This window comes from Eucalyptus grandis, chromosome 2, assembly GCF_016545825.1.
Source record: "Eucalyptus grandis isolate ANBG69807.140 chromosome 2, ASM1654582v1, whole genome shotgun sequence".
In the NCBI taxonomy this organism is placed as follows: domain Eukaryota; kingdom Viridiplantae; phylum Streptophyta; class Magnoliopsida; order Myrtales; family Myrtaceae; genus Eucalyptus; species Eucalyptus grandis.
The window spans coordinates 3,661,427-3,677,151 of NC_052613.1; the positions used below are offsets into that span (position 1 = coordinate 3,661,427).

General features: G+C 42.6%; 3 protein-coding genes across 4 annotated transcripts; 2 read left to right on the top strand and 1 right to left on the bottom strand.

Annotated features, from left to right (window-relative positions):
• Positions 1 to 2,935: 2,935 nt before the first annotated feature.
• Positions 2,936 to 5,310, top strand: LOC104418516 (U-box domain-containing protein 19). Its single transcript, XM_010029888.3, is given in 2 exon segments — positions 2,936 to 3,350; positions 3,353 to 5,310. Coding segments are annotated over 2 exon segments (2,040 nt in total). The 5' UTR covers positions 2,936 to 3,007; the 3' UTR covers positions 5,050 to 5,310.
• Positions 5,311 to 5,730: 420 nt separating this feature from the next.
• Positions 5,731 to 7,462, top strand: LOC104418528 (protein DELETION OF SUV3 SUPPRESSOR 1(I)-like). Of its 2 annotated transcripts, none has more exons than XM_010029896.3 (3): positions 5,731 to 5,802; positions 5,994 to 6,115; positions 7,078 to 7,462. In XM_010029896.3, exons 2-3 carry the CDS (start codon positions 6,025 to 6,027, stop codon positions 7,206 to 7,208), a joined length of 222 nt encoding a protein of 73 aa, XP_010028198.1. In that variant the 5' UTR covers positions 5,731 to 5,802; positions 5,994 to 6,024; the 3' UTR covers positions 7,209 to 7,462. The 2 variants fall into 2 exon arrangements, with proteins under 2 accessions (XP_010028198.1, XP_010028204.1); XM_010029902.3 differs by having other exon boundaries at positions 5,756 to 5,867.
• Positions 7,463 to 9,013: 1,551 nt separating this feature from the next.
• Positions 9,014 to 9,550, bottom strand: LOC104418536 (putative RING-H2 finger protein ATL49). Its single transcript, XM_010029914.3, has one exon. The coding sequence runs from the start codon at positions 9,548 to 9,550 to the stop codon at positions 9,014 to 9,016; it is 537 nt and encodes a 178-aa protein (XP_010028216.2).
• Positions 9,551 to 15,725: the final 6,175 nt, after the last annotated feature.

The window sequence follows — 15,725 nt, forward strand, 5'->3', positions numbered from 1 at the left end:
GCACTCTTCGAATTGTCTTCATTGGTTTCCACCAACCTCATTACTGGAAATTAGAGCGCGTCATCTACATAGGACCATCTTTGACTAATTTAATAGTTCACGTCTCCATCTCGAACATCTGTGAATTTTTTTTTTTGTTCGAAAGAAAATTCTATTCGTTGCTCATGAGGATACAAAAGTATATAATTTTCATGACAAAGCAAATTGAAATAGAGTAAGAACACTGAAAAGTAAAGCCAAACCTAGAAAATAGGGAGGATCAATGAAGCACCAATAAAGTTAAGTACACACTCATTTCATAAGAATGGATTTGTCAAGTAAAATCAATGGCCAATCATTAGATCTTGTGTCTTTTTTAATGATGAGCACATGTTGGAAAATTATTTTCCAATAACTACGACGTTGCCTATTGACAATGCGTGTTTAGGTTCAGCTTCATTTATATCATGTTAGAGGAGATAGGAATTCCATTGGTTTTGTGGAAACTTGTAATGTGATGTGAAAAGATTAGAAGGCTGTAGAGAAAGGGCTTATCATGCCTTTGGCTATGAGTCAAAAAAATTATGGCTATTCTATGGCCAATAAGAAGATGACATCATGACTTCTTATCTTGACAATTGAGAGTTGGCTTGGATTAGGCCTCGGGGCCAATCTAGGAGTTGGTCCGCTCTATCATATGGAGATAACCAAAATAGGTTCAGCAAATACAAATATAATATACGAAGGAGTAAATTTTTGTACTTCAATGAGATGATAAAATTCCTATGATTATAATTGAAAAAAGGCAGACACAAATAGAGTAGAAAGATATCGAATCTTGAATCCACATTTATTAAACTCTCAAATCTAGATCGGGAGAGGACATCATTTAAATTTATAACTAGATCGGGAGAGTTTAAACTCTCAAATCAATAATTAGATTGGGAGAAGAGAGATCTCAAATCTAAATCTAGAGAGAAGAAAAAGTTAGAAAATAAGAATAAAACACGAACAAAATTAACGAAAAAGGGAGGAGAGGATAAGATTGGCTCAAGACGATGGAAAGAAAAAAGAGAGACAAGAGAGAAAAGACTTTTCACTTTCTCTTAGAATATTGGCAACATCTGTGAAATTTCAATTATCTAAATATGCATATTTTATTTATATTCGAGAAAAAGCCGTACATTTTCATATTTCAATCATTATTCACGTCGGCCAACCTCTCTTTTGTCCTGTCAGGAAATGAAGCTCAGCTAAATTTCAATTATCAAAATGTGCGGCAGGGTCTTCTCAGTTAATTAACAATTCTTTGTTATGTGGTGATCAAGATTTGGCAACTGCGGCTTAGGACGCGACCTAAGATGACTTGTCTACTCACGAGCCACGACCGCATCCTTAAATGACATTTGAGTTGAAAACTGTCCGAACAACCAAGATTCGTACTGATGCCGTGCGGTTGAGCATTCACATCTTAACCGGAACATCTTCAATGCCGCTCTGCTAATTAAACTTTGATAAGGTACCCAGCAGTAAGCACCTGTTTCGTCGAAATAAAGATGAAAATTGGATGGACTCGAGCAATATCATCGCATGTTTAGCGAAGATTTTCTCAGCATATATTTGTCTCCCAACATATAGATTCATCATGAGTCGAGATTCATCGTTCCCAAATAAGAAAAACGAAGGACACAAATGATTTATTTATTTGAAGGGAAATTATTTTTTGACTTCTTGGCATTAGACAACGTAGAATATTTTCTATAGATAGCAAAGAACAAACTTAGATTTGGAGAGAATAACATCCCTTTTTCGGTAAGGAAAAAATGATTTTCGTGGAAATATTTTTCCTTAATTGTGTAGTTTATAGTCAAACGTAGGTAATCTGAGAGTTGCTAAACTTCACTATCACTAACATCAAACTCAAGTGAGCTTTCTTTTTTTGTATTGTTTTGTCCAGCATAAACAAATATCGATTAGACAATACACCAAATGCTGGAATTCTTAGCGATCTACGTTTCCTTCTCTCTTCCAAACACGTCTCTCGAGTGAAATTTTGCTCTGTCCATGATCACATATCTTGTCATTATTCAATTCTCACATCACTCTCTTTCACCCGAGGTTCAGGTATTCTTCGCGTTGTCTTCATGGTCTTTCACCAACCTCATTACCACAAATTAGAGCGCGTCATTTGCCTAGGATTCTCTTCGTTGCTACTACATAATTTGCGTCTCCATCAAGAACATCCGTGAAATTTTAGTGATCTATATTTTATTTATATTTGAGAAAAAACCGTACATTTTCAATTTTCAATCTTTATTCATGTCGACCAGCCCCTCTTTTGCTTTCTCAATCTCCGTTTAGCCAGCCTGTCGGAAAATGAAGCTCAGCTAAATTAATCACACAATCATTATTATTATTATTATTAAGTGAATTGTAAGCACGCGCTTGATGTTCCTCAAAAATTCCGAAAAATTCACCTGATCCTTCTTTAAAAAATAGAAGAAGACAAATAAGAAAATCGACAGCTGCATTTTACTTCGCCTTCAATGCAGACTGACATCCCCTTGACGTGGGGAACATGTCGCCGCCCCATTCGTCCACGTGTCCGAGGTCGGTCTGGGCGGGGCCCACCCCGAAAGATCCGGCTTTCGGACAGGATCGTCTCTCATCGCACGACACGCGGGAAAATAAACAAAAATAAAAAAAATAAAAAATAAAAAAGGAAATTCTCATCGTAATCATCTCCCGAAGAAAAAAATAATAATTCAGCAGGATCGGAGAAACGATACTCACCCAAGCCCGGACCGACACGTGTCCCACACACGTGTCCTGGGTTCTTTCGCGCCAAATCCACGTACGAGGGTCCGCATCCTCGCGCCACGTGTCCATCAAGGTCCGCTATTTCTTGTTCTTATAACCGAAACTCTCTTTCGGTTATCTTTCAAAGTTCGGAACTTCGAGCTCCTCCCCACCCCCGGGAAGAGAAATTTCCGGCAGCCAAGAATCCGTCAAAATTCTCGCCGTTCCGATGATCCAGAAGCCCGACCGCCGGTTCCTGTCGCTCCCGGCCGTACGCCCCTGCGACACCGTCGAGCCGGCGGTCCTCCTCGATTCCCTCGCCGCCCTCTCCCGCGCCATCTGCGGCTTCCAGTCGCGGCCCTTCGCCACGCAGCGCCGCAACGCGCGGGAGGCCGTCCGGCAGGTCCGCGTCCTCCTCGAGTTCTTTGAGGACGTCCGCGAGCCCCGCGGCGGCGGCTGCGGGCCGGTGCTCGCCGCCGGGTCGTCCGCGGCGGCGGCGGCGGCGGTCCTGCTCTGCTTCTCCGAGCTCCACACCACGTTCCAGAAGATCAGGTTCCTGCTCGAGGACTGCTCGCGGAGGGCGCCCGGGTGTGGATCCTGATGCGGTCCCGGTTCGTGGCGTCGCAGTTCCGGGTGCTGGTCCGGGCCATCGGCACGGCGCTGGACGTGCTGCCCCTGGACTCGATCGACGCCGCCGGGGAGGTGAAGGAGTTGGTCGAGCTGGTGGCCAAGCAGGCGCGGCGGGCGAGCTTCGAGCTCGATAGCCGGGACGAGTACGCGATGAGGCAGGTCCGGTCGATGCTTGATTACTTCGAGCGAGGGATCGAGCCGGACCGAGGCGTGATCGAGCGGGTGCTCGAGTATCTGGAGATCAGGAGCTGGAGCGACTGCAACAAGGAGATCAAATTCCTGGAGGGCGAGATCGAATCCGGGTGCTCGGACGGAAACGAGAGAGAAGCGCCATTGCTGAGCAGCTTGGTGGCATTCATGAGCTACTGCAGGGTGGTCCTGTTTGAAGTCCTGGACCACGGGAGCGCCCAGCAAACTGATGCGGCGCAGAGCTCGGAGACTCTCAGTTCCTTGAACCCGGAGGACTTCCGGTGCCCGATCTCGCTCGAGCTGATGACCGACCCCGTGACCGTGTCCACGGGACAGACCTACGATCGGTCCTCCATCGAAAGATGGCTCAAGGCCGGCAACGTCACCTGCCCGAAAACGGGGGAGAGGCTCACGAGCACCGAGCTAGTGCCGAATTCGACTCTCAGGAAGCTTATAAAACAGTTCTGCGCCGATAATGGGATCTCGCTCGCCAATTCAGGAAGGAGAAGTAGCGACATCGCGAGGACTATCGATCCGGGAAGCACGGTGGCTGTGGAGGCGATGAAGAAGCTCTCGAGGTTTCTCGCGAGGAGGCTAGTTTTCGGGACCGCCGAGCAGAAGAACAAGGCTGCTTACGAAATCCGGCTGCTCGCGAAGTCGAATATCTTCAACAGGACGTGCCTGATTGAAGCCGGCACTGTGATGCCGCTGCTGAGCCTCTTGTCTTCGCGCGACGCGGCTACTCAGGAGAATACGACCGCGGCTCTATTGAAGCTCTCGAAGCACACTAGCGGCAAAAGGGTAATAGTCGATTGCGGCGGACTGAGCCCGATTCTGTCGGTTCTAAGGAAAGGATCAAGCCTCGAAGCTAGGCAAATTGCCGCCGCGACCATGTTTTATCTTTCTTCCGTGAAGGGGTACCGGAAATTGATCGGGGAAACGCCGGACGCGATCCCGGCTCTCGTGGACCTCATCAGAATCGGAAAGCCTTGCGGGAAACAGAACGCGGTGGTTGCGATCTTCGGGCTGCTCCTCTATCACGGGAACCAGTGTAGAGTCATAGCAGCAGGAATTGTTCCATTGCTGGCGAACCTTCTCGCTTCCTCAGAAAAAGATGAACTCATAGTGGACTCATTGGCAGTCCTCGCGTCTCTAGCAGACAATGCCGATGGGACCACGGCGATCCTGCAGACTCCGGTCTTGCCTCTGATCATCGGGTTCTTGCGGTCCTCGGCTTCCAAAGCCGGGAAGGAATACAGCGCCTCGATCCTGCTGTCCCTATGTCGCCACGGAGGGAGGGACGTGATCGAAGTGCTGGCTAGGGACCCTTCGCTCACGGCTTCCCTCTATTCGCTCCTCACCGACGGGACCTCCCACGCGAGCAAGAAGGCGCGGTCGCTCCTCAAGATCTTGCTCAACTCCAACGAGCGGAACAGATTTCGGCTCTCGTGATTCGGTCGCGCGCTCCCGCCTTCCCCGACTGGCGGCGACCTAGAGAAAGGCCATGTAAATAGATATGATTTTTAGTGTGTTGAGAGTGCAAGATGAAAAGGACGCTGGCTCAGTTTTTGCAGGAGCCAGCCTCCATCTTTGCTTATAGAATAAGGTTGAAAATGCCTCAATTTGCTGTAGCCTTTGTGATTGTATTTGGAGATGGTGTTGAATAAAAGTCATACAACAGGAGAATCAGGTTGAAAATGCCCCCAATCCAAAGTACACAACTTTTAATAATAGATTCAAGATTGCATACCGGGTAGGAATTATTTTAAATAATTGAACACAAATATGCATAATCAGTGCATGATTCACAAAATAACGAAAGTATATAAACAAACAAAATTAACATGAATCGAGATTCCACAAAAATACGATGTGAGTTGTCTTTTATGGATCTTTTATTTCTTATCATTGTCTTAATTGAGGCTGAATTCTACCTGGGATTCAAAATTTTTCCCTCCTTTTGCCCCCCACAGTTTCAGTCTTTTGCAAATTTCTGCTTCCGATTTGCTTTAGGGCAAAGCCTCATCTCTCATATTGGGCCAAGTTGCTGTCCATGCAGCCCAGCCATTCGCCATGAAGCCCAATGGGCCTCCAAGAATGGGCCTCCCATGCTCTAGAAAGATCTCTCTCTCCCCCCGCCTCCCCTCTCTCTCTCTCTCTCTCTCTCTCTGCTGTTTGAGTTTGCTTGAGCATCAATTCAAGGAGGTAAGCTTGGGCAATCTCTTCTCTCTTGTCGATTCATCATCTTTCGATCATCGGTTGTCGTGTCGGTCGGTGCCTCTTGGTTTCGCTCTGAATCTGGGTTCTTCTTTTCGGGGATTACGATTGTCGGGTTTGTTTCTTGACCTAATTGCACACGCTTGAAGTCGCCAATTCGTTTCCCGTCGATTTCGCAGGTTCTGTTTTTGAGTTCTGATCCGAGCTCACATGGCGACCGAGACGAAACCCGCGACGGAGGAGGCGAAGATGGACCTGTTCGAGGACGACGACGAGTTCGAGGAGTTCGAAATCAACGAAGGTAACTGCTTTTCTTGGGCGAAACCCTCGTTGCGTTCTGTCGAACCTTGACACGACCCATGATTGTTGAACCTGATGTTGATGTAATAGCGCTGCTTGTCTGGACTCGGTTTGAGGGAGGTTTTAGTTCTTTCGCAATTCGGCTGTAGGGAATGGCCGCAAGGAGGTAACTTTGTAGGTTTAGCGCAGATGGTGAGCTTCTGAAGGATGTGGGGTGAGGATTTCGTTGATGAAATGGCTAGCTGTTGTTGTAGGATGTCGAACCCCTTTGATGTGTACTCCTTTCGATTGTCTGTTCGTATTGGGTTATGCATCAGTCGTTGAGAACTATCGCGTTTCTATCTGCTTGATCGATCATTTCAAGTATAGAAGAGTTTGTCGGAAAATCAGTATTCTATTTGCATGCTGTTGTCAAAAGCTGTAGGCTGTGGAGACATTTTGAACGTTCTGCCGGAGCGTTGCAGAAAATTGCCGGCTTTGAGAATCTGATTTTATCTCTAGTAGGACGGGCGATTATAGTATTGGGATTCAAGAGTACTGGGGTTACAAAATTGACGGGGGCAATTTTATGTCGCTGTGGTCTCTTCATCCAGATACAAATGCTTAATAGGTGTCACCGTGGATTGTTCATGCAGCATTGCAGGCCAAGGTGTCTTTTATTTGACGTTGTAGGGCTGGACCAGATTCATTTGTGCTTGTTTGGAGGGAAGATACTAAAATATATTAGGATCTTACTTACTCTGAGTGTTCATGGTCTACTTCTGCCTCTTTCTAACTGTTGATTCGGTGGTTTTAGCTTACCATTTAATTAATGTTTAATAGCTCATCGTCTTTCTGTTTTTTTATTGCTAGCGGCTTCCAGTTGATGATTATGATTTGACTTCTATTCTCATCCTCTTTAGCGATCTTGATGACCGCCATTCAATTCTTAAATTGTGTTTTGTTCCCAAAAATATTTGACAGAATGGGAGGATAAAGAAGAAGGGAAGGATGTGACTCAGCAGTGGGAAGATGACTGGGATGATGATGATGTCAATGATGATTTTTCGCTGCAGCTGAGGAGGGAGCTGGAAAACAATGCTGAGAAGAACTGAGACAGATTTGGAGAACTATGCTTGCTTCATTATGTTTCGCCTTCTAGACTTCATGGATGATTCCTGGCCTTTTCTTTCTTTTCCCCTTTTTGAGAATATCAGCGAACTTCTGAGTTTGAGGAAATGGAATTGTGAACAGGATTTGACTGCAAGTGGTGCTTCACTCGAATAGACAATTGTACTGATAGTGAACTCAATACTGTCTTTTGATGATGATTTGAGAAGCAATTGAAAGCGCACGAGTTCAGATCCAATACAGCGGGTCTATATCACTATAATTTTTAGGGGCGTCTGTCTATCTTCGACTTTCCATGCTTCTAAATTGACGTGAAATTATAAAGCTGTGATGGGCCAGTCTGTCAGAATACTAGAGAGATGTTCTGCTTTTTCATAAAAGTTTGCTGCTGCTGACTCCTCATAATTTGTCCCTGTCTGAGTGCCTGGCCTGCAAGGTAGTGATTAATCAATTGGGGGCATAGATTTTGATCATCTGTTTGTCTGTATTTGTGCATGTGCGCAATCAAGTGATGATTGATGTGAACTGCCCGCGCAAGAAAATGGCAGATTGAGGAGATCTGCTCATCTACATGGAGTTGCGTGTTCTCATTGGGCAGATATCTGCTGGCCTTTGTAGATTCCTTTCCTTTCAGATTTTTGCGTACACTGGATAGGGGATAACATCATAATGCAGTTATATATCATGAAATCGCTTTGATTGGTTGTCTGGTGACGCACTTGGGATGTGACATGAAACTATGCCTGGGGATTTGTTAATCGTCCTATTCCCCTGCATTGTGTTGGGTACTCTGTTTGCATAGCGTTCGTTTCTTAACTGTACTTTTGTTGCCTTGTAAGAGTGACTTCGGGTGCAACTACAAACGAGGAATAATTAGGTACCTCGGATAACCTTCCTAACATCTCACTGGTTGGACCGTGCTGCCGAGTTTGCCTGTCGAGCTACAGTCCTGGTTGTGCCATCAATTTGTTATTCTCTCTTTAGTGGGTCGCGCGTAGGTGGTTCCACCAGGGGCTCGCGAAGGCCATCGCCCTCGACTTCGGTTGGGAATAAAGATGTGTAATCCAATCATAGTTTGTTCTAAAACTTTGTTATCTTGTCTCCTTAAAATCCGTTCTTGCTTATTTTATGGCCTTCCGCTCCCTTGAGTTTGGACGTCTTCATGGATCATTTTCAAAAGATCCTTCTGTACAAAGTCTCATGAACCTGTCGTGTTCGGAAAAACCCTTTTTCCTGTCTTTTTCTGTTGAGAAAACGAAAAGGTACGCGAAGCTAAAGAAACAATGGAATGGAACAGTACAATGTCTCCCAAGAAAGTGCAAGAACAAGCTACAGCTCGTGTATATATAAGAAGAAGAGGAGAAGGAAACAAAAGAAGGCTTAGATGACAATATGCACAACTGAACACAACCTCTCTGTTTCCTATCGCACCATGCCCAGGCCGGTTTACATGTATCGCTGGGAATCGGCGCCATCACCATGTTTACCAAAAACAGGTGCAGAACTTCACAATTGACACCATTGCCTTCCTCTCATAGCCCTTTTACTCAGAAGAATAACTGTGTAACCTTTTCTTTTTCCAGAGAATGAGTGACAAAATTTTGCGTTTGCCTAAAATTTCTTCAAATAAAAAGAACCCGGCCTTCGAAAGAAACCATCAGGCCTAAAGGCAAAAGAAGCAATGATAACAGCAGATGAACAAGCCAGCAGAGCTTGAGCACCTGGCTACCCAGGAATCACTGAGGATCCAACAATTTCCAGCCTTAATACCGAGATACTCTTTCGCTTTCTATGTCAATTCAATCGTGACGTCGCCGGGCACCCTGGTCTCCTCGACCAAGTTCTTGAAACTCCTTGAACGGACAACGACGTGAGTTCGACAGATTGGGCAGATGGGTGTCTTCAAGAGCCAAGAGTCAATGCACTGAGCATGGAAGCTGTGGCTGCAATCGGGCAGGGACCTGCATTTCTCACCCACCTTGAAGCTCTCCAAGCAAACCGCGCAGTCCCCGGGCCCATTACTACTCCCCCTGTCACCTATCCCTCCCGCATAATCAAAGCAGGGCAGGTTGTCCAGATCCTCACTCGAGATGGTCACGGTCGGGGCATTGACCCTTTGCACCAAGTCCCCATTTAGATACCCTTCTCTAAAAAGCCTCCCCACTATGCACATATGAATCACCGCCAGCACAGCGATCCCCAGGAGCAGCAGCACCACCGAGATCACTATGTCCGTTACCATATTGAGCTTCAGCATAGAGAGAGAAATCAAGAAAAGAGGTAGAGGAAGTATGTCCAGGTAAAGGTCAAATCTTTCAGCTCTCATCCCAGAAAGAGGGGCACCGGCCAAGAAGGACGTACAAAGGGACAGAACCCTCCTCCCTCCCCGCAGCCAGCGAGCTTCAGCTTCGAGATCATGTCCCTGCGACCTCTTTCATGCTGTCGCCGTCGTCGCTCTTCTAGGTCCTGTCACCGCAATACCCAGAAGCCGAAAACCTCTCTTGCTGCACTCATGCATTGGAGATCATCGATCTCAATCAAATTTCGAAGTGGCACGACGGGAAACAGAGGGCAAGAAGGAGGGAGCTAGAGCTTTTACATGTGTTGTTTATGACAGAGCCCGAGGGAGAAGTTTGGTGGGCAAATAGAGGAACTGTAGGGTGGCATTTTCCTTCTCCCAAGTGGGCAGTTTTATCTTTTGTCTCTGTCAAGTCTTACTGAAATAATATTATAGGAAGGAGCATCTACAGCTGACCAGTAATCCTTGATTCTCTTGAGCGGAAAGAGTTAAAATATAAAAGTTCTCAATCATCCTCCCTTGTCAGTCTCAACATTTCTTAAACCAGTTGGCCCCCCCTCCCCTAAAATTTTGAAGGACTTCCTAACCTTTAGCAGGCTAAGAAAAAAAAAAATTTCCCTAGAAAATGATCTGTTTTCTTATTATAATTTTCTAGAGAAATCTCAAGATCTCCAATGATTAGCCAGGCCTTAGCAAAAGGGGTCGTTGGAACAGCTTAGCCCCGTTCCATTATGAGGCCATCCATGCATTATACCCAAAGAAACTGAACCTAACGAACAGAATCAAGCTCAGAAAATCTTCTTGGCAAGGTGAAAAATTCGCCAATGGAGAAGTTAGGCCGGAGAATTTGAGCATCGGATTCAACGCTAAATAAAAGTTGGCGGGTTGCTATCGCTCGCGCACCGTGATGTCAACACCGAAGATTTCATCGAAGGTCCCTATATAGGAAAAGATCTGTTTCGGCTTAAGACCGTGACAAACATTATATATTCATTGTTCCTTGTTTGAAACAAAGATTCATTCACATGTTCTCGAAAGGTATCTTAATTTTTTTTATTAGATCAACCGTGTCTCCTTAATGATGAAATCATAATGCAAAAAATGATATGATTTTTGGGTTGGAGTTCGTGTCGATTTTGGGGGGTGATCGGATTTTTCTTCTTGCTCAACGTGCTAAAGATTCAGGGGAATCATATTTTCTGACCGTCTGAGCCTCGAATTCGTTGAGCGTCCATGTTTTCCACGTTGGTCTTCAAAAGGGTTTCGCCAAAATCAAATTCAAGAAACAAGGTTTGAACTTTTCAAAAGGGTTTGCGTAATGTTTTGACCAAAGATATAAAATTAAGAGAGACGTGGCGCTAACTAGGTTTAATATGAATCCGAATTGCGCGAAATTCCCTAAGCATGCGCAATGTGCCAGAATAGATAAAAGTCAAGCCATCTTCACAACTCGACCGGTGTAATCTCTTTGAATGAGGTGACGACACTCAAGAGCACAAATCGTGCAGAGGCGGGCTCACGACATGGCTTGAGCAAATGAGACGGAGGGGAAATTGCCTTGAACTCAAGAAAATATATAAATGCTGGCTTAATTTTATACTAGTTTCCCCAAAGTTATGAGTCGAGGAAGACGCCAAGGAAAGGGTTGAAATCAAGACAGAACACGAGAGGCATGGCGAATTTTCTAAAGATCAAATCGATGACGCTAAGAAGATCTTCTGATCATGTTATCCAACATCAGCCGCCGTTGTGGGGGCAAGAGATGCACCAAAACGTCTCTTTTTCGAGCACCACATAGGCATCCACAGGAATTTGGGGGGAAAAAGAAACCGATGAAGTGTCGTAATAAGACAGCTTTGCAAAGCAAAAAGCCCTTTTGCGATCGATTCACGTAAAGGTGCTCCATTTGCGCATTGTTCATATGCAACATTTTTGTCTGCCCATTTCTTTTATTGACTAAAACTAGGTTGTTCTTTTTGACCCCCCAATAAAAAAAAAATTAGGTTGTTCTCAACACTCCATATATAGAATCACTAAAACTTAAAATTTGAACCCCATTTAATTAGTCGAGAACCGTGGGGGAGTATAGAGTACAAATGTATTTCGAGAAAGTTTTTTCATGTCGTAAATTTCAAAAAGTGTTGGTAATTTAATTGTAAAAAAAGGGTTGACAAACAAGACAAATAAAAGTGGCAACTGAATAGAAAAATTGCTAAATTAGAAAAAGAAGAAGAAGAAGACTAAACATTGGTAAACAACTCAAAAGAAAGTCAATGACCCAACAATAATTAGTAACTTAATTGGAGAAAAATTATAAGGCGCACGAAAAAATTGAGGCATTAGTAAGAAGGGTAAAAGAAAAGTCGACGAATGGCTGACTCAATAAGAGTTATAAAGCAGAATTAGTTGGTAAAGTAATTGGAGAATAAATCACTCTAATTAAGATTGGTAATTTCTTAATAGAGTTGGTGAACTACGAAAAACAAACTAAAAGTGGGTTATGATTATACTGAAAAAAGGACATAGATTCATTGGTAAGTAACTTAAATGAATGTTGGTAATTCAAAACTATCGGGACTTTAATCGGACAAAAGGTTTGTGAGTCACTCACATCAAAAACCTGTAAATTCATGGTTTAATGTTTTGGGAAGAAAGACAAATAAAAGTGAATAAAAGACAAGAAAACTTGGTGATTGCAAGCTACAAAAGATAATTGATAATTTTATAGAAGTTGTCGGTAAGTTAACGAAATTATGAAATCGCCGATATATGATATCGATTGCTCCGTCATTTATGGAAAAGACTTATACGATACAATATAAATTGATCATGTTAGATATTACCTAAAAGATAATACGAAAGCAACCTTAGTTGGAGGTGATAAAAAGGAACCGACCCCAGATTTTGATCGAGGATCACGACTTCCCTTGGGAAGTCAAATTGCTGGTGCAGACGTTACCTACTTCCAGCATCAACCTCAATCAATCAGAAAGGAACTCAAGCTTTTACTTTTTTGGAATAATATATCTACGATTCATGTGTTCTTCTAGGGTGGGTCCCACAGGGGTTGGAGATATGACTCATTTAATATGATCGTGTTAAAGCCTCCCCTGCATGACATTAAAGCTAATTCGGCCAAATCTGAATCCCCAGATAGATCGTTGAGGGGAAAGGTCTTCTCGAAGAAAAGTATATCTGAGATGAACCTGGGAAAAAAGAAATTCAATATTCTCATAATTGTTCCCCTAGAAGATGGCTATGCAAACTTGTGCACAGCGCAAAGACCTATCTTAACAGTGGCTCGTGGATTGTCAAAGTCTAAGTTTATGAATCTCAAACCCTAACTCACGTCTAACGTGATGCAAAGACCAGAGAAAATAACCGAAAATATCTTAAATTTATTATATTTATACCTGTCCTACATTTTTCTATTTTTACAATCGAGTTCTCAATATTTTCACGTTTTGTTAATAAATCAGAAAGTACCCTCTCTACTCTTAGGTAGGCCTATTTAACCGTAAATTGCTACTGTGGACATTGATATGAATAATTCTTTAAAGAAATTATTTATTTATTTATTTCTTTCTTTTTCAATTTTTTTCTTCCAAGCTCGTTGAGGGTCACCCACAAAGCGTCGCCCTCGTCGGCTGTGGGCAAGAACCCTCGCTAAATTTGGGCCTCTCGCCCTGGATCGATGATGGCTTTGTGGCCGGCAAGGGTTGGTCAATTATTTTGGCCGGACTTGGTAGGAAAAAAAAGGAAAAGAAATAAAGAAGGAAAGAAATATTTTTTAAGAATATTTATAAAAATTATTTACGTCAATGCTAGTTATCTTACGTGGCATTACTAGCGTCCATGTTAGCAATTTCTGATTAAAATTAGTCCGATAAACTCAATTGACAAAACACAAAAATATTTAATACTTAATTGATATAATTGAAAGATTTGTGAGTACAAATAAAATAATTTTAAGACTTTTATTTATTTATTTATCATATTCCCCAAAGATTATTTCTGTCATCAAGCTTGCATGTTCTAGACTGATCATACTTGACTAGACCCTATTGGCTACCGAATTCAATCGTTCGATTAAGTCAGATGTTTCATGAGTGATTATTACTAAATACTCGAACCAAAAAATGTCTAGTTTTAGTTACAATGCCTACAAATCAATTCAATCCAATGACTATGTTATTTAGATAATAATCAGATTCATCCTTATATGGGAGAACTGTTCAGAAAATCCTAAATTTATTGTATGATAACCAATTAATTTTAAAATTTTAAAATTGGCCAATTTTGTATTAAACCTTTTGATATTTTTTTGATGTAGTTCTTTTGGCTAATTTTGGTTGGAAATCGTTAATGTGGCGATCTAATCATCGCCGACTATTTTGGAACGCGTTGGCAATTTCTGGTAGGAATATCATCGAAAGGCGTTTGATTAAATTGACTAAATCAAAAAGTTTATAATTGAATTGATCATAGTAAGATGAATTTAGATTTTTCAGACAACTTTTCCACCTTTGTACCCATCTATGGACCGCAAGGATGCCTAAATTTTGCGAAGGCAAAATAAGGTTTGGACGTGGAGAATAAGGAGCATACAGCGCATGTTCCATGTTTTTCATGTATGTTCCATGGTTTTCGGTTGGCTACGCTTGAAAAGCGTACATTGTGCGACTCCTAAGTTAACTTAGAGCATTAGAAAAATGAGAGTTGATAAGATGGGCAATAATTGCTGTGCCTCCATTATCGATATCTTACAAGTGAAGTGAAATGGGGTTTATATGTTGATTATGCTGTCTCTATTTTTTCTTCTTTTTAAAAACATTTTTCCTAAAATAATGAATGTTTTTCACGAGCACAAAATTCTCCACGTCATCATCCTCGTGATGCTGAAGCAGGAGAGGATTGAAGACTTTTTTTTTTTTTTTTTAGGGAAGTTCTGGCTCCTGATTATTGGATCTGAGGACCCATTTCCCACCGATTTAATTAATGCGTGCATAAATAAATACAAGCTGTGTATATATAAATCTTATTAATTCCAATTTTAAAGTACCGATTTAAAGAGCTATTTTGCTGGTGAGCGTCTGGCCAGTACTCTACCGAGGGTCTCCGCAGAATTAGCATCCATTTGCAGTTTAGGTCATATTTTAATTGCGACTTTGAATTTTTCTTTTTTGTTTTGTTAGGGTTTAGAGGATGAATCTGCTAAAACAAGTATTTCACATAGTATCGCCTGATCGAGTGCCGATTCACTTTTAGACGTAGATATTAATATATACAAATACATATGTATGTTTCATTGGAACTTATATTGTAAGAGTTTGCATCTTCTTCAAGGAATTCATCATCTAATTTAAAAGAAAAGTGGCTCCAGCCGGCTGCTAGATCATATTTAAATGGGATAATAGTTTGGGAAAGACCAATTATCTCGTTATCAAACAAACCCTAAGATCTTTCTCTCCTTTTTGTTGAATACTCTCTTATTAGGAAAAAGAAAAACAAACTCTAGATCTATTACATTAGTGCTAATTTATTTCTAATCATTTCAATTATACTAACGTAGTTCTAAAATTTTAACAATTAACAATTGGCCAACATAGTTCATCTGACCAATTTTGGCTGGAAATCATTGACATGAATGTCAATCATCCCATTAGCATAACTAGTACTGATGTGGATAAATATACAATTTTTAGTAATTTTTTAATAACTTTTTTTTTTAATTGTTTTTCCTTTTCATTCTAGCAAGCAAGGGTCGCAACCCTGGCTCCTTTGCAAGGGTCAAGCCCTTACCAAATTTGGTGAGTACTTGACTCCTATGACCTAGGTGAGGGTTGCACTTGCCTTGGGGAGGTTTCTCTCGTTGGACCTGGCGTAGGGGTGATCGGTTCCCGGTTCGGTCCGGTTCCACCTTGGAACCGGAACCGGATCGGGAGCACCGGTTCCCAAAATTGCGAACCGTGGACCGGACTGTTTGGTCCTAGGACCGGAACCGGACCGACCATTGGTTCGGTCCGGTCCGGTCCGGTCCAACAAAATCAGCTCTACTTTTTTGCACTAAAGAGTGACCGTGCTCCAGACCAATCAATCCAATTCGGTTCTCGAGCAATTCAACAAAACTAATCACACATGTTTCCACGTGCAAAATATTCACGTGCAAAATATTCAAATGTGATTCACACTTCGTGTGTTT

Coding starts and splice junctions, on each gene's coding strand:
- LOC104418528 (XM_010029896.3), top strand. CDS start 6,025: ATGGCGACCGAGACGAAACCCGCGACGGAGGAGGCGAAGATGGACCTG. Junction 6,116..7,077: donor GGAGTTCGAAATCAACGAAG/GTAACTGCTTTT, acceptor AATATTTGACAG/AATGGGAGGATAAAGAAGAA.
- LOC104418536 (XM_010029914.3), bottom strand. CDS start 9,550: ATGAGAGCTGAAAGATTTGACCTTTACCTGGACATACTTCCTCTACCT.